The 27,831-nt window shown below is 40.1% G+C and overlaps 1 protein-coding gene across 1 annotated transcript; it reads left to right on the forward strand.

The window, feature by feature from the left end:
- On the forward strand, positions 1-27,831 carry tesk1a (testis associated actin remodelling kinase 1a). The gene is made up of 11 exons (XM_084746943.1): positions 1-214; positions 726-1,569; positions 13,145-13,266; positions 16,631-16,679; positions 18,520-18,666; positions 20,339-20,421; positions 20,633-20,720; positions 22,130-22,213; positions 23,194-23,280; positions 23,473-23,566; positions 25,281-27,831. The coding sequence occupies exons 2-11, from the start codon at positions 1,363-1,365 to the stop codon at positions 26,513-26,515; spliced, it is 2,196 nt and encodes a 731-aa protein (XP_084603069.1). The 5' UTR covers positions 1-214; positions 726-1,362; the 3' UTR covers positions 26,516-27,831.

The raw sequence follows: 27,831 nt of genomic DNA on the forward strand, positions 1-27,831 counted from the left end.
TCTGACAGGAAGTCATCTCCATCCCCCTCGCGTGCTTGACTGCGGGCCGTGTCATTATGGTAGCCGTCCCAACAAGCGGCTCGTGAAGCAGGAATCCAGACGGGATTATCAGCGGCAGACACCGCCGAGCCGCCGGACGATATCAGTGGACACAGCTCACCTCCAGCACCCGGACCGCATCGACGTTTCCGTCCAGACCGACGGGAGGCGAAAGGTAAGCCGTCGACTGTGCCTCTGCAACCCGCTTGTCATTGACAGCAGCTCCCGTTATTAACAGCAGCTCGGGGTTTTTTAATGGCCCGGAGAAATATGGAATTACGAGGCGCTCACATTATTCTCCGTTTTTTTTTTTTTTCAGCGTCGCTCAAATTATTATTCGGCTTACAATACGCTGCATAAAAATTAAATGTGGCCAAATGAGGCCTGTATTTATTTGCAAGTCAAACAGTCCGGTTGAGCTGTGCAGGTTGATGTTATCCGGTGGAGGTTATGGCTTATCGCCCTGTGAGCGGTGATTCCCTGCGGCTATCAGCCCCGCGGCTACCGCACACAGCCACCGTGTGGGCCCGACAGGGCTGCCCACACAGGAGGCTCCTAGTCGGCCAATGCGACACGATCACTGCGTGTGTCCCTTTATTACACAGAGGTGATATTTCTTCGTTGTATATCTTTAGTAGGGCTGTGTTATATTTTTTTCATATGATATCTCTGTAATTCTTCCACAGGGACTTTTACACGGCTTTCACTGCTCCCTCCTCCTCCTCCTCCTCCTCATCTTCCTCTTCTCTCCCGGTACGGTGCAGCTGCAGCATCCATCATCTCATCTCCACACTAACTTGATGACGGAGGGAACCGAGCCTCCTCACGTACCGGCACCGTGAGGCAACGTTCAGGGGCTGCAGGAATTCTTACAACCGCTGTGGCAGCGGCGTGGAGATTTGAAGTGACTGAACTTTTCTTAGTGGGACTTTTCCATCCATCATTCCGGGGTGCTTGGGAGGAGCCACAAATAAGGAAACCTGCAGGGTGGGAATATGGAGTCTTGCTCAGGGGCACTGTGGCACCATAGAGGAGTGGTGGACTGGAGAGAGAAATGTGGCTCATGAAAGTATTATTATAGATCTTATTTTTCTCTATATTTGAGTAGCAACTTGAGGTCTACTGCAGCCTGGAAATCACCTGCACTCAGTTGCAGAATTGTGTAAAACAGCTGTATTATTAGGTCAGGTTTCCATCATTCTGCCACCATGATGGTGGGAGCCACCATCACCTCCCGCCTCAGGACTACTGTGGTCTAAAAGACATTTCTGTTCCCCTGTGGGAAACAAAAGAGCAGGTGCAGCGTGGTGGTCCTCCAGCACCATGGACTACCACGCCGAGTGCTGCTTCTGCGATCCCGAGGAGGGTCACGGCGGGCCGGACGAGCCGCCGCTCCACAGCATCCACGCCCCGAACCGGATCCGCCCGTCCTCGTACCGGGCCCTCAGGAGCGCTGTGTCCAGTCTGGCCCGCATTGACGACTTCTTCTGTGAGAAGATCGGCTCAGGATTCTTCTCTGAGGTCTTCAAGGTAAGACATCTACTGATTGAAATACAAGCTGTCAGTGGGTAAAATAAACCTTGGTTGGTCTATCATTACTCCTCAAAATATTGTGAATATTGCGATTCACAATATTATCTCAATAATATAGCTTTAAAGGGATAGTACACCTCAAAATATTTTCTCTGGCCTGTAGTACTGTGCTACAGGTCATGACTTTTGGAAAGAGACACTGTTTTTGAATTTTTCAAATGTATTTTTTGGTGCTTTGAGCAACACAAGCCAGGTGCCATTTAGTCCCATTATACTGGAGAGGACTCACACAAAAATCTGCATGGATAAATAGCTCTACAGGGCAGGAGAAAAATATGTATTTTTGATTTTGGAGTGAACATATCAAGCCATATCAAGGGTGTAAAAGAGAAGATAAAAACAAATTTCATTTCAAGATCACGTCAAAATGTCGAGAGTAAAGACAAATGCTGAAAATAATGTTTAAATGTTGAGAATAAAGTTATCTCAATACTCATCAATATTAGTGCCAGGAGTAAGAAAAAATAAATCAGAGAAGATTTTTGAAAAAAAATTTAGCATTTTGAGAATAAAGTCAAAAACAAATTTTAACATTATTGTTGAAATTTTGACTTTTTTCTTCTCAAAATATGGAATACATTTTTTTCGTCTTATTCCTAACCCTAACACTCTTCTATACCATAATCATCAAAATATGCTTAAACCTATTAAAATGGCACTAAAACATACTGGAATCAGTTTACCTTGCATTTTGTTAAGTAACACACACTTTAGGATTTAAACAGGATTTTGGAATGACTAAACATGCAGACTTCCTGAGAAGAATTTCAAAATATATCAGGAAATCAGTACAGGACTGTCCCTTAGCTTTTTAAAGTCACTTGTGAGGATGTTTGCGATTATCCCCGTTTACTGTTGATCAGAACTGCAGCATCCCTGTTCATTCAACAGTGCTGTAACTCAGAAGTCAGAGGAAAGGTTGTCAAAAATAGTGCTACTTTGATACTTTTATGATGCCATGTGTTTAAAACAATATGTTAATTATAGTATCAAAAGAACCAAAGCTGTAAAAACAAATGATCCAAGTGCTCATTGAAGACCACAGTTCAGTTCAGTCTCGACCGTCCAGCCTGAAATTTTATGAGAACTGTGTGTGTAGGCTGTTCATAAAAAACAAAACAATTAACCTCATACAGTTTTTTCTATACTGGTATTTTTTTCTGCTATTGTAACAACTCTAGTCAGAGGTATGAATCCCATCTGAGATCATGTTTGTGACAGACAATTAAGAGCTCCAAATTCTTTAACAAAGGTGCCATGTGTAATCCAGCCCTGCCTGTGTGCACGTTCGTCTTCAGATCAACTAGATGCACTGAACTGATGTGTTGGATCGTGTTGGTCAATTACCTGCTCCATGGCCCATCCCTAATGGAATTATTCACACACTGTAATACACAACAAACTAAAGTTTACCCATCAGCACCTAACAGCACAATACACTGACCAGCCTTGAACAAACTTTGCTGAAAAGGTAGGCTCATTTTCAGTTTAAAGGCCGTCAACTTTTCCACCAATCTGAATTTGGAACCTTTTTTTAAATGTTTGTCACAAATCATGATAAAAAGTCCAAGGAATAAAAGGAATGCATCTTCTCATTCAGTTCACAGTAGACTGTCTTCAAAGCAGCCGTATTGATATGAAACAGTAGAGAAAACACAGGCAGAAATGCATGATCAATTATATCAGCCTGTCCAGATATACCTGTCTATACTGGTATCCACCTTTATTAGCCACTAAAGCTATAAGCTATTAAGTTGTATTAATATCTGATTTGACAGATTGAAAGACAGAGTGAAATTATAAATTCATCAGTTATCGCTATCAGCCATGAGAAGCAGGCGATTATTGGTTATCGGTATCGACTGAAAAAAAATCCATATTGTGCATCCCTAAACACAGGTGTTACCAGTGATGCCAGTTAAGGTCTCCTTCCATTCAGGTCAAACAGAATCAGGGCTGCTGTGCATGTTGGCTCACTGGCTGAACTAAATGGAACAGGACCTTAATTAATGGTAACACCTGTGAAAAAGGTGTATTCTCAGATGACTCGTAAAATCTTTCCTCACAGTACTGCAGCACTAGGGGTGTCACAATTCTCCAAAATTCCGTTTGACTTTTGATTTTAATGCCACGATTTGATTCGATTTTTGACTTAAACACTTTTTTCCCCACAAACAGCTATGCCATTATTAAATTACAGAGTAATTTAATGGTTATGGTTGGCCTCGTGTTAATCTGAATCATAATATATGACACACTCTAGAGGACTTGTTGTAGGAGGTGAGTTTGTCCTGGTGCCAGCACGCTATAAGGGGTAGTTAAATGTACCACAAGAAGTTTTTAACTGACTGTGAAATGGTCTCAGTTTAATACTAATACTTTCACATGACCTACATAAACAAACAAGACCATCAGCGAGAAAATCAGATATTTCTTTCAGAGGTGCCAAAAGTCCACACATTCTGCACTCGAGTAGAAGTACAGATACCTGTTTAAAAAAGACTGGTGAAAGTAGAGGTACTGACTCAACATGTTTACTGCGGTAAAAAGTGAAAAAGTGCAGGCTCTGAAATGACCTCAGAGTATAAAAGGGAAAAGTCGTCCTCTGAAGGACATTGCTGCTGACTGTTTCTGTGCTAAACTAAGTGAACCTCCCCTTTTCTCCATGGCTCATGCTTTAGCTTGTTACGTCTTTTACATTGTTTTTGTCTTGATACGTCATTTTCATCTTGTTATCTTTAGGGCTGCGCCTAACAATTATCTTTTAAATGATTAACCTATCAATTATATATTTGATTCATTTATTGATTAATCTAACAATGATTTTTTGTATTATTATTGAATTATATAACAATCAATTAACCTAAAATATGTATCAAAAACAGACATGTAAAATACATTAGAATAATGATAATAGTTTCACATTTTAAAGTTAGTCTAATATCCACCCTGTTGAATAGACTCCATGTCAGATGGATGATCAGAAAATACTGGACCTCAAAATCAAAAGGAGCTGCGATGCATTTTGAGTTAATCACTAATCAATGTTTCAGCCCCTCACTGAACTGGACAAACAGTATTTTGACTTAAACTTTAAACTGGTTATTTCATCACTGGAGTCATTTGCAGGTAAAAGATCTTGAAACTGAAATGAATTACAGGCAGTAATTTACATTATGTCTGTCTCCGGAAGACCAAAACAACACCGTCAGATGACACATGATGTTAAGTCAACAGCAGCAGCACAGGCATCACTTTTAACACTGGGGCGATGAAGAAACATATAGAAAAGCTAATTAAAGTGACTTCTTCTAACAGAAACATGTTCCACGTGTTGATGGTCCTCGTGTTTTGTGTTTGTGTGCTGTCAGAAAGTAAACAGGGCGATGCTGCTGCTGCAGCTGCAGGAGGAGGAGGACAGGTCGCTCGGTGCTTCACTTCCAGCTCTTGTATGGAGCAGTTTGTCCCACTGTGATAAGTCACGTCTGGTTTGTGGAGCTTAAGAAAGCCAAACTGTTGCTTCTTTGTCTAAAATACTCCCACACTTTAGATGATCGCTGTGAGGCTCTCTGCAGCTTGTTCTCCAGGTGAATCCGTGCTCTGACCAGGTGCAGCAGTTCATAATCATATGCAAACTGACGTATTTTTGTAATGACGCCGATTATATTGACAAATCGCCCTAGTTATGTTGTTTTTGTCTTGTTACTTTTTGAACATCATTTTTGTCTTGTTACGTCATGTTACGTCTTTTGTCATTTTCATCTTGTTACATGGTTTTCACCTTGTTATGTCTTTTAACTTATTTTCATCTTGCAACGTCTTGTTATGCCTTATTCATCTTCTTACATCTTGTTTGTCACTTTGGTCTTTTTCTGTATTGTTATGTCATTTTTTTTCTTGTTATGTCTTTTATGTCATTTTTGTCAGGTTGTCTTTTATGTTGCTTTCATCTTGTTACACCTTTTTACGTTGTTTTCGTCTTGCATCGAAACTAAAGTATCAAGCCTCTTTTGAAAATGTAAGGAGAAGAAAGCAGATTTTTGTGTTAAAATGTAGGGAATAAAAGTAAAAAGCTGTCAGAAAAATAAATACTCAAATAAAGTACAGATACTTCAGAACAGTAACAAAGTATTTCTACTTAGTTACGTCCCATCACTGATTTCTATATGGTTAGTCTTAATGTGTGACACTGATCCTGCCTTTTGATTTTGTTTCAGTTTTAATCATCATCAGTCATCATCTTAGCTGCATCTGAAGTAACACACCCCCAGCAAACCCTCTTGTGTTTTTTTTGTCCACACAGTGCTGTTTTTGATCTGAAAATCCAGTGAGCAGGAACGTAGTAATCTATAGTAGTTAACGGCCCCCCGCTTGCATCACTTCCCCTGGAGCAGAGCAGCTCAATCTCATTAAGTAAAGCTGCTGTATGACTACAGTGGGGCTTTGTGTTTCACTGTTGCTACATGTTTCTGCAAAAAAAAAAACACTGTGAAGTAAAGGCTGATATAGATTAAGTAGATTAAAGACCATTTTTTTGCCTGCAAGTTTTTGTTGAAAGTGGAAAAGCCTCAGCACAGCAGTTGGATCATTGTGGGTTTTACAGACTATTGAGCAAGGTTATAGAAAAATGATTCAAATATCATCTAAATGATCACAGTCATCTCCCTCATCCTTCACCACACAGATAAGCATCAACAGATAAGTCAAACTTTAGTCTTAGTCCCAGAAAAAATAAATCAGAGGGTGAGGATGTTTTTTCAGAATGGTATTTCGATTTTTTTTCCCCTCAACATTTTGATTATTTTCCTAAATGCAAAAAAACAAACAAACAAAAAAAAAAACACCAAAACTTCCTCCTCCTTATTTTTTTCTTATGCCTCGCTCTTATTCATCTAATTGGCCTTATTCTCAAACTTTGTTTCTCAGCATTTCAAATCTACAGCTGTGTCTGCGTGTTGGCCTTTGTCGTTTCTTGGTTGTTCACAGCTGTTTTTATTGATGCTGCTCGGCTAATATTCAGTGAGATTATAGATGAATGTAGTGCATGAACCTGTAAGATGCAAGTGAAGTGGCTAAATTTACAACTGAACAGATCTGGCTTTAGAAGGATACAATTTTACCAGTGCAAGAGCAAACCGTGTTTGTTGTGTCGTTGTGTCCATCCATGTGTCTTTCAGATTATTCAGGGTTTTCTCTGTCTAACTTAAAGGCAGGCCACCTTTGTATTTCTGGCCGCTGCCCGTGTTGAAAATTCTGACTTTAAGGCTTTTATGAAGCCAAAACTATTGTGCCTTTTATCAGCAACCGCCGTGGCGCACTGATACGAAGTGTGTGCACTCCGCGCCCAGGCTCAGCATTTGAGTGTGGAGGCAATGAAGGAATGACACATTGACAACTTCTGCAAGGTCAAGTTAATTTAGAGGCAATCAGTGTGTGTTTGTAATGAAAGCTAGGACAGCTTATGTTACACAAGTAAAGAGGACTTGATCTTGAACCTCAGTTTACTGTTTGAGCGCCCACACTTGATACATCATTTAGAAAACACAAATGCTGCATGCACTTTGTCCATTCAGTCCATTAAAAAGTGTGTAACAGTGGTATCATAATAATAAAGCTCCTGTTCATCCTGTCCCAACCTGATCAGACGCAGCAAGCTGCAGAAACTTCTGTCGGTTCATTTAGGGACCGTCAATAAATTACTGTTTGAATGAAACAAAATCAGTGTTATAGTCAACACCCTCACACTGACTTTGTGAAAATTACGATTAAAGATTATACTAAATTGGTCTTGTATAGCACGCCTATATTTGCCTATGTGTAATTTGTTTATTTTACCTAATTATTTGAATAGATAATAATTGCATTTCTGCATCTGTGTCATGTGACACAGTGACACCAAATAAATACTGAATTGTATTAGTAACACTGCACAAAGATGACAGACCATTTTCTTTATTGGATTTTAGTGCTTCTTCTTTTTTATATGAATATATTCATGGAAAACACATGATTTTAATTAAATATTTTTTTATCTCTCCAATTCTTTGTCTACCCTGAAGTTGCTAAGCAGAAAAGTGTAATTAGGATTTTTCTTTCTTTTTTTTTTTTCCAACTTAATTGGGGGGGGCTGTAAATGTGTACGCCACACTTGTCACACACATTCTTCAGCCTTTGCCACCTTTGTCTCAAAAAAAAATCCAGGGAATATCCTGTTACTGCACACTTACTTTTAATTTACTTTCAAAAGTTGTAACAGTTTTAGTTTTCGAAAGTTTTAGTTTCAGATGTTTAGTTTAGTTTAGTTTAGTTTTTTGGTTCATTTGTTATTTAAATTGTTTACACCACACATATCACACACATTCTTCAGCATTTGTCACCCTTGTCTCAAAAAAATCCAGGGGAAACCTTTTATTGCTTAATTACTTTTTATAGACTGTGGAAAATTGTAACAGTTTTAGTTTGTCTTGTTTTCAGTATAGACAAAAGATGGTCCACTAAACTTTTTGTCATAGTTTGAGTTGATAAAACTGACACTGAACTAAGTACCAATACTGTGATCCATTCACAATAGCTGAGAAGAATACGTTAGTACCACCGTACAGGACTTGACTGTTTGTGATACTCTACTTGTGTGTGTCCGTACCAACAATACCAGGACAGACTGAAGTTTGATACCAGCTGTAGCTCTGAGCAGCTGCACCATGGTGATGATTTCAAGTGATGCATAATGCACAGGCCTTTACAGCACTGCATTAGGAACTCACTCCTCATGGGTCCCGACTGTAGCTTCTTTAATGCATCGCACTGATGTTTATTTCATTGGTTTTTACATAATGTATAACATATACATACACTGTACTGGTCCTGCCCCAAATGCTCTGATGTCACGTGTGTCTGTTTTTCATACATGTAGATAAATGTGTGCATGTGTTCATCAGTGAATATTTATTGTGTGTTACAGACTGTGTGTGTGTGTGTGTGTGTGTATGTGAGTTGACAGGCTGATTGGAGGACAAGTTCCACTGTCCAGACTAAGTAGATTACTCACACACCACCTGTGTGTGTGTGTGTGTGTGTGTGTGTCTTACTTTTTCCTCTGAGGTAACATTTATGTGTGTACATAAATGGTCTCCTCCTGACCTCCAAATCAAGACCCCACTCAGCCTTCACACGTAGCAGTCCTGACCGTGTACAGTAAAGGCATGTCATGTAGTGGTTGGGGTATTTGCTCAGGGTGAGGGTTTATGCAAAGTGGATTCCAGTCCGCATTCCTCTGCTCTTATCTGAAATAGCCAAAGCTTTACACACTCACACCCAGAAACCAAGACATCAGATCCAGAGAAGCGGTGCTCTGTGTAGAATATGACTGTAAAAAGCTTGAGGTAGTTTGAAGAACATCTTTTACTCGAGCATCTGTGGCTAAAAACATCTGTTTATCCAATGAAACTTCATACTTGAAGTTATTAAGTACCCTGTGTGATTTGACTGATATGGATACTTCTGGTTATTTTCCAATGTTTCAATGCTCAGTTTCATGCTTTTAACTTTGTCTGTGTGGGTGTGTGCAAACTGCAAACTAACCCAACTCCTTCTACAACACTAACACTACAGTCCCTGTTGTATTTATTCTGTTTCTTATATTGTTGACAAGAGATCTGAGCTGAGATAAGACACCTCCATAATGACCCAACTCGCACTTTTATTGTGTTTGTAGCATTGGGATTTAGCACAAAGCACCACTGTGGCACATAAAAGTGACACTGGATGTCTCATTAGAGTGAGACCCAAAAAAGTTGGGATGTTGTGTAAAATGTAAATAAAAACAGAATTCAATGATTTGCAATAACTTTTTCACCAATATTTAGTTGAATGCAGTACAAAGACAAGATATTTCATGTTCAAACTGATTAATTTTGTTGTTGTTTTTTTCTAAGTACACATTCATTTAAAAAAAGTTGTGACAGGAGCATATTTACCACTGATACACATTTTCTTTTAACAACATTTCATCAGTGTTTGGGGACTGAGGACACTAATCGTTGAAGTTTTGAGAATGAAATTCTTACTCATTCATTCGTAACACACAATTTCTGTCTCCGTTGTCGTATTTTGTGCTTCATAATGCACCACATATTTTCAATGGGAGACAGGTCTGGACTGCAGGAAGGTCAGTCTAGTACCTGAACTCTTTTACTACGAGACAATGTCATTGTCTTACTGAAAGACATCGTCTGGATGGCAGCATATGTCGCTCCAAAACCTGTATGTACCTTTCAGTATTAATGGGACCTTCACAGATGTGACAGTTACCCATGATGCCATGGGCACGAACACACCCCCATACGATCTCAGCTGCTGTCTTTTGAAGTTGGTGCAATCTGGATGGTTCTTTTCCTCTTTAGCCTGGAGGACACGACATCCATGATTAGTGAAAACAATCTGAATCATAGACTCGTCAGTCCACAGCACACTTTTCCACTTTGTGTCAGTTCATCTCAGATGAGCTCGGGCCCAGAGAAGTCTGCAGTGTTTCTGGATGTTGTTGATATATGTCTTTCTCTTTGCATGGTAGAGACTTAACTTGCATTTGTATATGCAGAGACAAACTGTGTTTTTCTCCTTCATTTGCTTTAATGCAGTGTTACTGTTTGTAGATGTAGCTGCTTGGCAATCCTCAGATTCTCCTCAGGGTCCCATTTTTCACTGCCCCCTTTCTCCTGAGTCCACATTTTGGCAACAAAATCACTTCATAAATTCAGTCGAATGTAGGAAAACAGTCACTGAAACTAACAGCTTTCTAGGGGAAGATCTTCTGATAGCCAGTTTAGGCTATAATGTCTGGAGGTTAGCAATATGCTGGTCCTGGTCAACCATACTTCACCAGCCTGTTGATGCTGTGTCATCCAAAGCTGGAATACAGAATGCAATCACCAACAGTGGTTATATGAAGTGTTCCTGAGCCCAGGTAGTAATATCCTTTATCCAATAAAGTGTTTCCAAGTCGTCCCATCCATGCTTGTGAACAATTGATCCTTTCGAGGACGCCTGTTTAATACCCAATCATGATACTGTCACCTGTTCACCTGTGGAATCCAAACTGCTGTTTTTTGAGCATTCCACAACTTTCACAGTGTTTTGTTGCCTCTGTCCTAACTTTTTTGAAACACGTTGCAGGCATCAAGTGCAGAATAAGCAAATTTATGTCATTCAATGCAGCTGATTGGGTTTTTGTACTGTTTTCAATTCAGTATACAGGGCATGGCCTGACAAAGGAGTTTTCCACTGCACCTATTGCTATTGGACCCATTCCTAGAACATCCACTGATTGAATGAGCACTGATCAATATAATCAAGATAATGGATCTTAATTCAGTTCCAAATGCATACAGTTAATTATTACAGTTAAACTCAGCCTACTGTTTTCCTGTTAACTCTGCGCTGAGTGTGTTTGCTGCAGGGCGAGGCCTCAGTAATGGCCCAGTGGATTTGTGCAGATCAGGTGGAGTGATGGGAAATCCAGAAAGCCTATTAGTGCAACGCTATTAATACACACACACACGCACACACACACACACGCGCACACACACACACACACACACACACACACACACACACACACACACACACACACACACACACACACACATAAACACACAGGCACAGTTGCATGCACTTGCAGGTCCAGACACTGGCTGAACTTTGCAGGCACACATTACCAGTCAATGACCTGTCCAGTCACACACGATCACAGAGCTGCTGTACCTGCAGCCTGTTCATACACTGTGACGCTGTGATTCTCCACCACACAGGAGGAACCGTTTTAACAAGTGAACACTGACCTGGGTTCTAACCCAGTGAAAACATGGGGTTTCCAAATTTTAGCCTACCACTCTAACCAGTCCCTCCGGGAAGCTGTAATGTTGCGATCGCAAGAATTAATGCAAATTCAACCAATACCTGTGAATTCTGCATGACCTTGCAATTTTGTTCAATTGCTGCAACTTTTTTGCAAATTGGACCCATCATTGTAGCCTTACACAATTAACATTTTTGTAATCCTGAGCCTTTTTGGTAAGGTTAGTTAGAAGACTCAGGGCAGAATGTGCTTTTATTCTCGCTGGAACAAGTTGCCTTTGATTTTAATGAAAAGAAGATTTTCTCTTGCTCCCATAATTTCATTGCAAAAACAGCTAAAAACATCACATCATGCACCACAATTTTTTTGTTTTTAGAAAAGCTGCCATGAAATCAGGCATTTTATCCCACATCAGTCCCAAGAAAAGATTGCAAAACTCTTGGAGGGACTGTTCAACAAATCCTACAAAGTTAATTGAATACTTGAATGAGAAGTCAGCTGTCAGTGGTTGTATAAAACAGAGCAGTCAGAAATAGAATGACTGCCTCACAATTGTTTGTTTCCACCAATCAGTCAAGTTACAGTTTACATACATGTCTGTCCAGACTCATATAATGTCTGTAGAAAAGACTTTGAAGGAATTTAACATGGAATGATAGTAATAATAATAAAAAGTATGAAGTGTATTTTTTTTCTCACTATACATGTGAGATTCCAGTGAATAATTTCAAGTAAAAAACATGCTGTCATTTAGATATTTTATCTGTTATTTTGTCATAATTAGTGTATGAATTCTTGAGTTATGGCCAACAATGTGTTGAGTGAGATCACAGTGACCTAATGAGCTGATCCCTGAGTTAACCAAGTTGAAGAAATTCCCTTCAGGCATTACTGAGATATCATGTTCACAAGAACAGGACAGACATGAGGTCACAGTGACCTTTGACCTTTGACCACCAAAATCTAATCCAAGTGAATATTTTTGTCAAGTTTGAAGAAATGCTCTCAAGGCGTTCTTGAGGTATTGCATTCACAAAAATGATGTGTCTCTGGCATTACGGTTTTATTTAAAGTTTTTAAAAGACTGTGATCACAGAGTTCTTTCTGCATACAGTCGTGTATGTGCACAAAAACAATTAGGCTGATCAGTCCAGTAGTATTGAAGATTAGCTGCAGACAAGCTGTAGGTCCAGTGATCACTCACTCACTCACTCACTCACTCACTCACTCACTCACTCACTCACTCACTCACTCACTCACAGAAGAGAAATGACAAGGGAATAAAATTATAACATGGTCATCTTGATGCCATAACACTTCAACTCCAGATGACCATTATGGGAAATGAAAAAGAGAAACGGCTTATAATTTTACAAAACAGTTGATTGAGGTTCAAATACAAATTTAGCACAAAATTTACAGTTTTGTACTAGTAATACAAAATAATCACACACAGTATGTTTATAGTTTATTTTGCTCCAAGAATCAGATTGAGTTATAGATTGACTGGGACATATTTTAATGGATCAATATCAGGATGCTGCCACACCTGTCCCCTCACTACTGTTTTGTGTGTCATGTAGGTGAACCACCACGTCTGGCTGTCCCTCTGTGTCTCTGCTTTCTCACCGTAAATCATCTCTGGTTGTTTTCCAGGTGCAGCATCGGATCACAGGGCAGGTGATGGCGCTGAAAATGAACACGCTGGCTAGCAACAAAGCTAACATGCTACGAGAAGTGCAGCTCATGAACCGACTTTGCCATCCCAACATCCTCAGGTAGGTAACAACGTATATCTAAAAATATACTTCTAACATCAAAAGGTAACGCTATGTGTGATGCCTGTGTTATGAAATCACTGTTCAGGCATTGTTGTACCTCTCTGCTGGTAACCTCAAACTATTTTACTATTATTTTATGTCAAAATGACTGTTTCTGAACATACTCACTTAGCAGATACATTGCAGCAGAATAACCACACTTCAAAATAGTATAGAATGCCATTTTAAGAACATTTATTGTGCAAAACTTTTTAAAAAAAGAATCCAAAACCTTTCAAGTAATTTTGAAGATGTGTAATGGATCTTTCTCCAAGCAATGTAACACAAAATTCTCAAATAACATAAAGACAGATGCAGATATTTTAAATAAAAGAAATACAAGTAAAATGTTAGTAAAGCACAAAATTCTAAATTGTTTAAAATAAAGTGCAAAATGTAAAAAACAAACATTACAATTTCTTCCTGCTAACCCGATTACTTATTTATATTCCACAGAAATAAAGCTGCACGTATTTGAAATAAAAATCCTTCAAGTTCAACAGGTTTCTTTTCCATTAAATATAGAACAACAAATTTCAAACTTGCAATATCTAGTGCAAATACGAACACTGAACATTGATGTTTATTAGGGATGCGCGCGATTAGTCAACTATACAATTAAATGTCCTTACCCACGCTAGTCGGCACCAGAAATACTAGTCATTTAAAATATTTATCAATATTTCATTCATGCATGATGCCTGTTATCAGTTGCCTCTAAGATTTTATGCAGCCTCCGGCCACTAGTCAGGGCTGCGTCACCGTCAGACAACAGCACCTCTCACCCAGCACGTATGAACCGATCGCCCTGACAACCCCGGATGTTTATATTAGCAAAGTTGGACAGATGAGTGCAGACTGTGACAGAATAAGCTGATATATTTTCACTCGACTGGAGAAACATGTGACCACATTAAACACAGACACAGACATAAACCTGCAAGCAGAGCTGCTGCTGCTGATGTTACTAGCACTGCTAACGTTAGTCACACTGTGTGTCAGGCTGGCAGCTAATGTTAGCTCTGTGTCCTTTACCTGCAGACACTGTGACCCTCTCTTTTGTACATTAATTGCACATTGTATTGCACAGCACAAAGTAGCACGCATTTCAGTGGCATTTAAAGTACGACTTGGCGATTGTAGACTGTGACTAACGGCTTCAAATGACTCTTCAAACACACTATATTTTTTCAAACGTTTAACATTATAAATTTGATAAATTCTGCTAAATTGCTTTCTGAGTGTTTTCTTAGTGTTAGACTAGTCGACTAGTCTAAATTAAATTTTGCATTTAATTGACAGAGAAATTGGTCGCCAGGAACATCCCTAGTGTTTATGCTCCTTGCATGCAGTGATTAAACTTTCTTGCACATCAGAGGGTGTTCGCCAGCTTGATGACATCATCAACATGCGCTGTCGCGGTAGGCCGGGATAGTCAAAATCTCTACCACTGGCCAAATTCAAATCGTTTCTACCGTATACCATTTATACCACCCACCCCTACCTAGAATAAAGTCAAATAGAAGATTTTGAACTTTGGTAGAGTAGAATCATCCTAAGAGTACGTGTCCACAGACAAATATAATAAATATTGCTACTGGAAACCAGTATTACATTTGACAGCAAATTCTGACTTAGTTTCAGGTAAATCTACTGTAGATTTTATCTACTCTAATGAGTTTAGTTTAGTCTAAAATGTTTCCAAACTCATTATAGATATGTATATTGCTGGAGCCGCTGTGTTTTCTTTTTAGCTTCTATTGTATCTCAGTTTAGCAAAAACACACCAACGGGGTGTATTATAAGGTGAGATTAATGTATTAGCGTGGTATGTTAAAGCCATGGTATTCAGTGTCAGGACAGCGTCTCTCATTTGACCTGGTTAGATCACCATGGTAACTGATGCTGAACTCATCACCTGGTCGAGAGCGGGTTGTGTTTCAGATTAAATCGTCTTTAAAAAGTGCCGCTCTTTAACTAATTCTTTTCCTAACAAAGTTCTTTGTGAGCGATATAGATTATGAACAGAGGGAAGGCATTAAAAATGAAAACCTACTGAGCTGTACGTTCATAATATCAATGAATGAAGCCGTATAATGTAGAAATCTAACATAATGTAATGTAACTGAATGCATCGCGCTGTCACAGGAACCTCCGTTTACACAGTGTATCATCCACACATAGAAATAATGATGAAGCAGCTACAGACCACTTTGAAAACTGTTTTGGATTTCTGATGTTGCAGCTCAGAACTCATTTTTACTTTGATTTGGCCAAAACCTGAAGTGATCTCCACGTCTCTGTCATCATTAGACAGTGTCAGACTGACAGCATCATGTTTAAATCTGCTGTTTGAAGTTCAGTAGTTTAATGTTCAGTTGTCATGTTAGAAATAAACATCAGATAGTATTCAGTCAATAAGTAATTTTTTGACAGCATTCCTCCTCTCCTCCCTTATTTGCAGCAACAGTTGTTTTTTGCTGTTATGTATGTTTTGTATTTTCCCACAGCTTTCATCACTCTGAGTGAAGTGGGCGGCTCGCGATCCCTTCACTTTGTGTGGAAGAAGATGAGGCAACAAACGCCCCTTTCTCTGACTGGGGTTTTAGGTTTTGTTGAGCAGCTCGTGTAAAGAAAGCCCAGCTGTGTTGAGCTTCCTTCATAGTACAGCCCTCACTGAAGTTAGCTGAAAAAAATTATCTTGTAAAAAACTTTGGATGAATTTCAGGACGATTCATGCAAATGTTTCACATTTGTCGGGTTTTTATTGGTGATTGTTGCTCCACATGTTAAGGGTCTTGTTTTCCTTGAATTTCTTGAATTCATCCACATCTATCCATCTTTTTCTCCCAAATGTTGACATTTATGTGCAGTTTATGAGACATGCAGTATGTGAAGGCTAAGACTCAGTAATCTCTGCTACACAAACAGACTGGATCTCTTTCCAACTAGTCCCACCCTAACATTTTCATCTCGTTTTTATTCATTAATGAAAGTGTCTATTGATTTTGTTGAAGTTTTTGTTATCATAAATTACTTTTTTTTTTTAGCTATTGTCTTGTTTACATCAATTAAAAAAATTAAAACTATGACAAATTATTAGTCAACCAAATTAACACACAAAGTGTTCTGGCATATCATGAAAGATGAATTCAAGACCAGCTGTTTCAGATAACCTTTTTCACTACTGTGGAGAAAACACAAGGGGTTGCCAGAGTCACATTTCACCTCCTGCATATAGGGTTTTGAAAGGCTGGATCTGATCATGCGAATGTCGAAAATGACAGTATTTTTTCAGTCATATTTCTTTACCTCTTCTCAGGTTTCTTGGGGTTTGTGTGCACGAAGGTCAGCTCCACGCTCTGACTGAGGTAAAACATCAGTCCCATGTCTCTTTTTTAAGTACTGTCAGACTTCTTTAACTTCTTGAAATGTCTCTTTTTTCTGACTTTGAGTGTCCTTTCATTGTCTTTAGCCTTCCTCTTTTCTCACCCTGTTTCATTTAGACATACAGGACACAAAATTAGCAGCAGCCACCAGCCGGATGCTGGTAAAACATCCAGCTGGTACATTAGTTTCACTCACCAGCCAACAAAAACACAGTGGTTATCTACTGAGTGGCTGCTAGACATTTGGCAGGTGGTAAAAAAAAAAATCTGCACCTTGCTTATACATACATTTGCATATCTGTACCAGTAATGGATAAAATAATCAAAACACCACACCAAGCTGCCTATTACATGGTGTGCAGTTGTTACCATGGTTACCACAGAGACATAGTTGAACATAGCCGTCCTCACCAGCAGAGGACTCTGTTTACCGTAAACTGTGCTGAACTGTTTCATCTGTTTCATCCACCGTGCAGTTCTTCAGGAAATATGCAGAAAATAGAATGATTCAGGAGATTGTAAGATACATTTTACAAATTTATGGTCAGAGCAGTGATCATATTCAGATCATTTGCTTAAGTAAAAGTATCTAGTATCAGGAAAATGTATAAAGCACTTGGTGCAGAAAAAAATCAATGTATATGATATATTTCACCATGAATCGATTGATTGGTTGGTTTGTAGAAATGAACCAGAACCCAAAGTGAAACCTTCACTTTGCTTGTTTTGTCCAGCCAGCTGTAGAAAATTAAAATTATTAAAAACAAATGGAACACTTTTAGGCATTATAATGCATTTATGGGGCTTCATAAAACTTTATCAAAACAGATTTTAAATTCCTTTTTTTTCTTAAATGGAACAGTGTCTTATAAACATCACTGTCACCTCACTTAAAACAATCATCATACTATCATGTCTTATTGATGTTTATAAGAAATTCCATGTCAATAACTTTATAATCTGTTATGGCAGTTTAGAGCAGCTCTCTGTGTCTTTATAACTGGCTAGAGTCATGGTTGTTATAATGTGCTGTGTAACCCAGGACTCAGATTCTTCTCTCAAACACTGTCAAATTAGCGTGGAGCTATAAAGCATTATGAATACTAAACCTTGTTATAAGTTGACATGCATGATTATAAACTTTTATAAAGATGATTTTAATGTCCTTACAATGCATTATAGACATGACCGTCATTAGAAAGTGTTACCAAAACAAATGAAAGTAATTAAAAGGAAAAACAACATATCTTCATGTGTGACACTGGAATGATGAAATGTTTTTATGTGAAATATGACTTCAATAATTGACACTGTGACGTTCTTGTATGCAAAAATCTTAATTTGTAAGTTAAATAGTTAGTAAAGCTGTCAGATAATCACAATTAAGTAATAAAAAAAATACATTTAATTCTGAAATGTGGTGGAGTAGCAGGAGAAAGTGTCATTAAAAGAAAAGTACAAGCAGTGGCCACAGTACAAGAACAGGAGCAACCAAAATACACCATGAGGGACAAACTCAGTTCAGTGTCTCATAAAAAGAAACTCAACAGAGTTTAAGTTCACTGTTCCCTCATTGAATTCAGAGAAGATTTAAGCATTTTCACCACTAGTCTGTAAAACCCCAACACTTCCTAACATACAGTAACACAGAGGGTGGTATCCATGGCAACACCATAAGCTGTGTTTGTAATAAATGATTCAAGCGATAAATCTGTGTGTGTGCTGACTGTCAGTGTGTTTCACAGAAGCTGAACTGAAGATGTGTCTGGTGTCTGACCCTTCCCTGTCTTACTGTCCTCTCTGTATTTTGTCTTCTCTGTAGTATATAAATGGAGGGAACCTGGAGCAGCTGTTGGACAGTGATCTGTACCTGTCGTGGGGCGTCCGGATCGGCCTGTCTCTGGACATCGCCCGAGGGCTGCAGTACCTGCACAGCAAGGGCATATTCCACAGAGACCTCACCTCCAAGGTACAACACTGAGGATGACGTGATTAGAGGGGGTCACAGGGGCGTCATCAGCTACATCGATCAGCGGTGGGAATCTCGCGATCTGATTTGAATTGACTGGTGATTCACCTGTGTCTGCTGCAGTGTTGTTGTTTTTTTTTCATTGCTATGTTGTCATTGGTTGTCTTATTGGCTCCAAAAGTGCAGATGAAAGGTTTGGATACTAATTGAAATTGTATGCGGTACTCAATTACGATTTTAAAAGTAACTAAGTAGATTACATTGTGCTTCTCTGCTCATGGATACTGTTGTGTGGGCTTGGATCACTTGCACACGGCTGTTTCATGGCTCAACAATAAGGACTGCCTGCTCTCCCAGGGCAACTAAAATGCCATGTTGGGCTAGTAAATCTAGCAGCTGACTTGACCAACTGGGCAAGTGGTAAAAAGGATATAAAAATTTTGATAATTAATTAGTGATAAAAGTAATGTTTAAAAAAAAAGGTCTGTTTTCAGCCTCCCATGTTAAGATTCCCTGCTTTTATCAGTTTATTAACATATTCAACTATTAAAGTGAGTATCTTTGGATTTTGGTCTGACAGAACAAGACAGTTGAAGACATCATGTTGGACTGAACATTTTTCATTATTTTCCGACATTTAGATTAAACATGACAATTAAGTTTAGTCTTTGTTGTTCTTTGCTAACTGCTAATAAATAAAGTATAGTCTGCCACATCCCTTTGTGAAAAATCTTTCTTCCTGTCGCTTGTTAACACAAATAGGAACAGGAAGACAAATTAATAACAGGAAACAACCTGAAGAGTGTTTCTTATCTGAAAGTTTTTTATATCCCGTGATACTGGACAGGGCTGGACAATCAGGAAGCTAAACACAAGCTGGATTATTCAGATGCTGTATATAGTACTGCTGTTACTTTCAAACCTCAGAAACTCTTCAGCACTGTGTGAAGAAATACTGCCCCTTTATTCACCTGAATGAGGCCGCGTTGTATCACAGAGAGGAGTGTCAACGTGGAACTCCAGCAAAAATATGCAGGGTCATCGTCAAAAAAGATGAACTAGGCTAAGGCTTAGAAATTAAGAGATTAAATGTAAAGAGATTACATAATCTGGATACCAGGAAAAGGAAACAGATTTCTTTTACGGTTACAGATAAAAAGTACGTAATCAGATTATAGATACTTTTAAAGAAAATGTAGATTATTAGCAGGATTACAGTTTAAAATAAATAACGATGGCCAAACAATTTCACCATATTTAACATTGAGGTAATCCAAAATTAATGGAAAATAATCAAGTTACATTACTTCAACATTGTGATACTTGGGTTATGTTACTGAATACATTTTTAACAGGTAATCAGTAACTGTATCAGAATACATTTTTAAAATTACCCTCTCAGCCTGACTAGGCTCAACTTTTGCTGTAACCTGGTACTACCTCATCCGCCAAGGTGCTGCAGTGACCAATCAGATAGTTGCTAGCATCCAGTCCAGGTGGATTACTTTGTAACTTGAGTTTGGAACAGAAGGCTCATGTCACAGAGTGATCAAACCAAAACTATCTGCATGGTTAGACTAAAGGTCAGTGAGAAAAATAGTTTTTTGTTCTTTGAGGTGTGTGCAAATTTGAACTGGTACATTTCTGACCTCCTGACTCTCTTCCTGTGCAGAACTGCCTGGTGCGCTGTGATAACGGCATGTTCACCGCTGTGGTGGGAGACTTCGGCCTGGCAGAGAAGATCCCCGATTACAGGTGAGTGTGGTGAAATCCAGGATCTTTCCTCTGCTGCAGTCTCATAACAAAGAAGCAAGAAAGTCTAATGTCATTCTTAGCTGGAAAACATTGTCTAAGAGACTGACAGGAAGTGTATATGTGACAAGCCGTTTTACCATTTAACAACCTGGCTGGATATGTGTAGTTGCACATTAAGCTGACTTAAAGGACAATTTTGTTTTCTTTGCAGTGATGGTTTGAAGCAGCCTCTGGCCATAGTGGGCTCCCCCTACTGGATGGCCCCTGAAGTTCTGAGAGGAGAGCTCTACGATGAGAAGGTAAACCTGCTTTCTGCATAGTTTAACTCTGATGAAGACACGTTAGTGTTGAAACGTTTGTCTGTTTTAACAGTTAAAGGCTGTGAACACGGGATACGATTAACAAAAAAAAAAAAAAAAAAAAAATGTGTGTATGTATATATATATATATATACATATATATATTTACTGTATATATTTACTGTATTTGTACTGTATATGATTCATAGTCTATTTAACACTGTTAGAGAATATGCAATATGTTGCTGTGGAAATAAAGCTCTGATTGAGGGGAGAAAAAACACATTTGTTATTGTTGGGTATATGCAAAAAATGAAAGTTTTTGTAATTACTGTTAACTAGTAATTAACTTTGGTTTCTGCACAGCTGTCACACACAGACCACTGGAGGGCAGTACATAAAGCCACACTGTGTGACTTGTGAAAGAAGAACTAACACATTCTTCCTCCTTCAAACTTAAAATAGAGTTAAACACGCAGTTCCTGGAGATCCGTCTCATTTCTTCTTCTCTTCTTCTTCACTGAATGCAAACAGTGCAGCTGTTTAACATCAGCATCTCAGTTCATTCATGTCCTGTGATTTTGCTGGCAGGTTTTTTGTTAATGTGGTGTATAGGCTACAAATTTTTACAACTGACGAATGTAAGACTCCCTTTAAGCCTACAGTGATGATAAATGAAAATTAAAATGTTTAATAAGTGTTATTTATTTCAATATACTTTTTGTCGAGCCACATGAAGCCACTGGTTACAGATCCCTGAGCCAAACTGAAAAATACCAGTCAAAGAAATTTTCCCCAAAGATTTGCAGATATTAGGTCGTTCCTATCACACTGATGTTTCTTCAGATGTTATTTTTTTCTGATCAGTTTGGTTTAAATTAATTATTTGAATCTGTAAAAAGTTTTGCATCATGATTGATTTGTTGATATTGGGACATTTTGGCCTCATTTGTGTACAGTGATTTGATTGAAGTTAGTAGCCATCAAAAAATAGAAAAGAATATGGAAGTTGGGTTCTTAAAAGAAAAACATTTTTTTGGTCCATTTCAAATGAAATTGCAATGAAATTAAGTTACAGCATTCAAGATTAAAGTAGGTGAATATCATTTTAAAATTCTGCCCTTTGTCTCAACTAAGTTCAACTTAGCCTTGGTGAGGTTTTATTGGGCATGAAAACAAAGTTAGGGAGTGAACTAGAACCTGAAATTTCTGAGATTTTCAAGTATTTTATGACACCTGTGCACTAACACAGCAGCTTTAACCCAAATCATATTTGTACTAATCCTCTACTACCCAGATGGTTGTGATTACTGCTGAGTGAAATCTAGCTTGAAGCCTAAAGCTGTGTGTGCATGATGAGAGTGAACAGCCAGGACACATCTGACACACACCTCCTCTCCTCTCCTCAGGTGGATGTGTTTGCGTACGGCATCATCCTGTGTGAGATCATCGCCCGGATTGAAGCTGATCCTGACTTCTTGCCCAGGACAGAGGTAGGAGTCTGCTGCAGCTCGCTGTCAGGGAGTGTGTGTGTGAGTGTGTATGTATGAGTGATGTGTCTCTCTGTCACCAACAGAAACATGTTCATCGTCCATCAAATACTGTGTTGAGGAAAAACAAGATTTTCTGTCAATGTTTCAGACTGCTCTGTAGGGAAGAGCAGACAAGGAAACTAGTTGTAGTTTGTCGATCCAGATAAAACTAGTTTTCAGTCTGCAGTGAGAGGACCTGACTAGTTCAACACTGAAGAGGTGTGTACCTGTGTGTACAGAAGAGTATCATGGCAGGCATAAAGACAAGAAAAATGAGAGGAGGAAGATTTATTTATTATTTTGCATTTTGAGAATGAAGTCAAATGTGGGGGGAAGAGTCGAGCTCTGGAGAGGACAGTTGAAATGTGGATAATAAAGTTAAAATGTGGACAATAAAGTTGAAATGTGAAAGTAAAGTCAATTAACAAAATCAAAGTATGGAGAATAAAGTCAAAAATAAAGTCAAAATGTGGAGAATAAAGTTGAAAATGAGGTGGAAATATGAAGAATAAAGTCAACGTGGAGAATAAAGTCAAAATGTGGAGAATACAGTCAACAATGAAGTTAAAATGGGGAAAAATAAAGTTGAAAATGAAGTGGAAATATGGAGAATAAAGTCAAAATATGTAGAATGAAGTCCAAGTGAGCTGAACTGCCATTTCAGCTTTATTCTCCAATTGCAAAATAGGAAAATTGCTATATGTGGCCCTAAATCTCCCTCGTATGTGTGTGTAAGGTGTAATATTGTCTTATACAACCTGGATTTGCAGCCTCTCCACTTGTTCATACTTGATATGCAGTGATTTTTATTTAGTATTTGTAACACAGCAACAAGACAGGAAGGAATCATTACACTGAGTCACTGAAACACTGGTGTGAATGTGTGTGTGTGTGTGTGTGTGTGTGTGTGTGTGTGTGTGTGTGTGTGTGTGTGTGTGTAGGACTTTGGTCTCGACGTGGATGCATTTGAGAACATGGTTGGGGATTGTCCACCTGCGTTCTTTAGCCTCGCTGTCACCTGCTGTAATGTAAGTACACTCACACACACTGTGCCATTTGTCATCAGCCATAAATAATGTTGCAAAGTTGTAAAATGTTTTCACTTTCACTTTCATTTACTTTGAACCACTGGACCTCTCTGAGCCAGTGTGTTCTTGTTGAGTTCTCTCAATAAATGACTTTTACTGATGTGAAGATCCTTTTCCTTGTGCTGTTTTCAGATGAGTGCAGAGAGGCGTCCCTCATTCTCTGACATTGTCTTCACACTAGAGGGCATGGAGAGAGAAGAGGAGGGAGAGAAGCCCATTGCACTTGGTAAAAGGATTAAAATTCTTTCTTTCCCTCTCTTGTTTGGATATTGAACAGTAATTAGGATTAGGATATTTGGTGCTGGGACCCTCCTCAAGAAAGAACCCTGAGATCAGGTTAAAGCAGGACCCATTTTATGGCCTTGACCATGTCTGTGGATAATGATCTTTAGTTTGACTTATATCCAAACAAACTTTTGATAAAAGTAGCACAAACCACTTGACACAGAGTAAACTGAAGGTGCTGGGCCCCTGGAGTAGTTCTCCACTTCTCCAACATGAAATGAAATCACACGACAGCCTGAGATGGATTTCCCTTTTTAGGTTTTCCCCTGGAAAGTTGGCTTACTTCAGGGCTGACTCATACTTGCCTGCTGTAGCCGAGGATCTTTAGCAAGTCATGTGGCATTTTTGCATGAACTGAAACAAAGACACCTTCTTCAAACCTCTTCAGCATTAGTTTATAATACCAATCACACTGACTGCATAAGAATTTGAAAATTCTGTGAAAATCCTCAACCCTAATGCAGTGTCCATGCTGCCAGTTCCGTTATGGAAAGTTTCCACCACAGTGACTATGAACCTTCAGAGGAGCACGGTGCCACGGTTTCCAGCACAGGGACCAAGGTCTCAATTAAGTTCCAGGACCAAAAGCACATTTCCCAGAAAGTCTCTGCTCAGGGGATCATACTCTCCAAAAGAACAGGAACCTTGGGGGTGGGGCTTGCAATGCTGAACATTTCTGATTAGTTGAGTACACACAGCATTTTAGTTCAGCCAGCAGTGTTGCTAAGGAAATGTAGGTTTTTTGTAGGTACTCTTAGAATTTCCCATCATGTGGTCCTTGCTGTAGATCCCTATTCATGTGTTCACACAGAAAATGAAACAAATTTTGGTCTGAGGGTGTGTGTGTTTGTCTTCAGGTCACTCAGGAGACTCTGGTTGTTTCTGTTATTTCCCTTCAGTGTCTCTTCCTCCTCTCCTGTCTGTAGGTGTGTGTGTTCCTGAAGTGAAGTACATCAGATCAAAACAGAATCAGACTCAGGATGTTAGTGTACACTGTCACTGGCAGTACTGTATTAAGATACACCTGGTGACTCATTTTGGTGCTTTTTAAAATGGTCAATAGCATAGGGATACTAGTGGGGCTGAACTGCGTTTATTTTCATGGGCATTTTCTTGATTAATGGATTAGTTGCTTGATCCATAAATGTCAGAGAATGATGGAAAATGTTAATCAGAGTTTCCCAAAAGCCCAGTGTCTTGTCCTGAAATGTCTTGATTTGTCCATAACCGAAAGATATTCATTTTACTGTCAGAGAGGAGTAAAGTAAAGAAAAAACAGAAAATATTCACATTTTAGAATCTGAAATCAGATCATTTGGATATGTTTTCTTTGAAAACTGTTTCATAACAATTAACTGATGAGTAAAATAGTTGGCCATTAATTTAATAGTTGATTAATAATTAACTTAGAATTGTTGCAGTTATAGCTACTAGCACTGGCTACATGTCACAGCCACAACGGCCAGTAAAACAGTCCCACCATATCAATGCCCATCGTGAACCTAATGCCCCTGACTGAAAAGAAAGTTATTGGGTTATTGGAATAATGTGTTACACATTCCTGGTGTCCTTTGTGTTTTTCTTAGCCTGTCACCGTCTGGGTCTTGGTTATTTTTCATGTCTCTTATGTCTTTCTACCTCCTTCCCTCGCTCAGAGCCCGTGGCGGTCGATGTCAGCCCATACCGGCGACGCAGCTCTCCTTGTCACCTCAGTGATCACAGCCAGCAACGGCAAGGCTTGGCGAGGAGCCAGTCGGACATGTTACCCCCGGCGACCCTGACTCCTCCTCTCCTTGGGACCCCTGCGCGGGTCAACCCCTTCTCTCTCAGACAGGACCTGAACGGGGGGCGGTGCAAACTCCTAGACACGCCCAGCAAGTCTGTCATCTCCCTGACCTTCACCCTTCCAGCGCTTCGTGACCCATGCACCTCCCCTCACCTTCACAGAGGGATGCCAGGGACACGAGCACTGCCGAGGAGGTGTCAGTCGCTCCCCTGTACCCCAGAGCTCAGCCGGACTGTAGCCCTGTCAAGAGACATGGAGGAGGAAAAGGATGAGGACATCAGATTGGCAGAAATTAATGGAGAGACAGGGGGCGATATGGAGGAGGACACGAGGAAGACGACAGGTTTGTTAGAACAGGTGGATGAAAGGTTGCAGGCGGAGCACATAGAGATAAGCGAGAAGAGAGAGCTGTCAAAGGAGCAAGATGGGACAAGAGACGATTCAGGTCTTCCTGTGGAGCTGGAGATGGTGTCTCTGGAACGTCTGGACGAGGAAGAGGAGGAGGATGAGGAGAGCGTGTGTCTAACAGAACCCATGGACTGCACCAAGTCTCCAGAGCCTGCAGAGAGAGGCTTGGACTCCACACCTGGAAGACCCATGCTCACCTCCACGTCCTCTTCCTCTTTACGAATAAATGGCTGGAGACTTCCGATCTCCAATGGGCCGCCCTCCTTGCCTCCTCTGCCACGACTGAACAACAACAACGGCTCTGGCCTTGTGATTGGCCAGCAGATCCAGTGGGGTGGAGGAGGGCGGGCTAATGGTTACAGCGGAGCCCAGGTCCTGTCCTCTGAACCTAGCGGCCCCTCTGAGCAGGATGAGGTACTTTCCTGTCCAGGTTGTTGCCTGGTGGGTCTAAGTTTCCCCTCGGTGTGCCTCCGTGGTTCAGCTGCTGTGCCTGCCCCCCGTCGAAGGGCTTCGTTACCACGGCAGCGGCCCTACCGGAACCTCAACGGCCCCATAACTGGTGGCAGCACTTCCTCATCAACAACAGCTGCCACAGCAACCAAAGCCCTGCTGTGTCGCAGCACAAATGGACTGGTAGTGGGCGGGCCCTCGGTGCCATGTGAGCCTGGCCGGTCCCTGCCAGAGGCCCAGACATAAGCTGGCCCAGTGGGGATGTGGTTTTGGACTTGTGACATGCACCAGCACTAAATGCTAGCAGACTAACAGAGCAGCACAAAATGTTGCTTTGCTAATACTGAGAACCCAATCCTGAGCCCAGCATCTGAGATGTGTTGTTAATTCTGTAAAGTCACTGCAAACAGTAGTAGTTGATGATTAGAGCGCCACCTGGTGGGCTGGAGGAACAAAACAAGTCACTGTGACAGTGAAGACCATGGTGGTGTAAAGACAGGCAGAGTTCAAACACAATGGGCTGAGCACTGAACATTCAGGGTCAACAACACATTACTGCCGCTGGAATGGTGCCGATCCAAACAGAGCACCTAGTCTGACTAACACAGGCCTTTTCCACCAACATGGATCCAGCCACGTTGCCGTTTCAACTGTTCAGAGCATTCCCACCAAAAAATAAATCGGTTTGGAACCCAAAAAGTTGAGAGGCTGCTCACAGCAGAGCCAATGGGTGTGGCTGAACCCAGCTAGACATCTAGCCACACACAAAGACCAACAACAGGCCAGTTTCACTGATATTCTTACCCTAATCCTACCCAATCACAAACCCTGGGTGGAGCCTCACTAGATTCAGAGAGGTGCTAAAGAGCTAAATTTGGCTCTGCAACGAGCACTACTTAAAAAAGTTGGTTCCCAGCTGGAACTAAAAAATAGCAGCTAGTCTGACTTACATGGGCCGTTTCCACCTTCCTGTTTGTGCACCTAAATATAAACCCATCTGGGCATTGTGAGACACCCTCTGCTGATGAAATTCTTGACTGCAATGGTTCCACTCAAAACTGGCCAAAACGTGTGCTGGTTGGCCAGATTGCACCAAGGATCCAAGAGTCTTGAATGGAACCACTTGGTTGGTGGAAAAGGGTCTACGATAACACACGCCCCATTTCTCTTAAACCAAATCAAGCTGAGACTCAGTCTGTACTCAACTGTGCTGCCTTCAGTTCTGGAGGCTGTCATGGAAACATAGTGTGTGTCTGATTTAACTAGCTCAGTAGTTACAGCTGTCATTTCCATTCATAATCAAAACACAGTACTCACCAAGTTCACTGCTGAGATCTATGAACATGGTGGCATGATTAAAAAAAGAATCCTCATGTTAATCAAGAATGAAAAAAGATGGTGGACAGTAAAATAATGACCCAAACTGCCCACTGTAAATATTCACCGTTTACAGACTAACCTCCTGTTTCAGTTTCAACCCTCCTCTGTAGTTTTGCATGGCAGCCCAAGCACTGCACTGCACTGCACTGTTAAAGGGATAGTTTGAATTTTTTGAAATGTGT

The sequence above is a fragment of the Lutjanus erythropterus genome, chromosome 3, assembly GCF_056507025.1.
Source record: "Lutjanus erythropterus isolate fLutEry1 chromosome 3, fLutEry1.hap2, whole genome shotgun sequence".
Taxonomy (NCBI): domain Eukaryota; kingdom Metazoa; phylum Chordata; class Actinopteri; order Lutjaniformes; family Lutjanidae; genus Lutjanus; species Lutjanus erythropterus.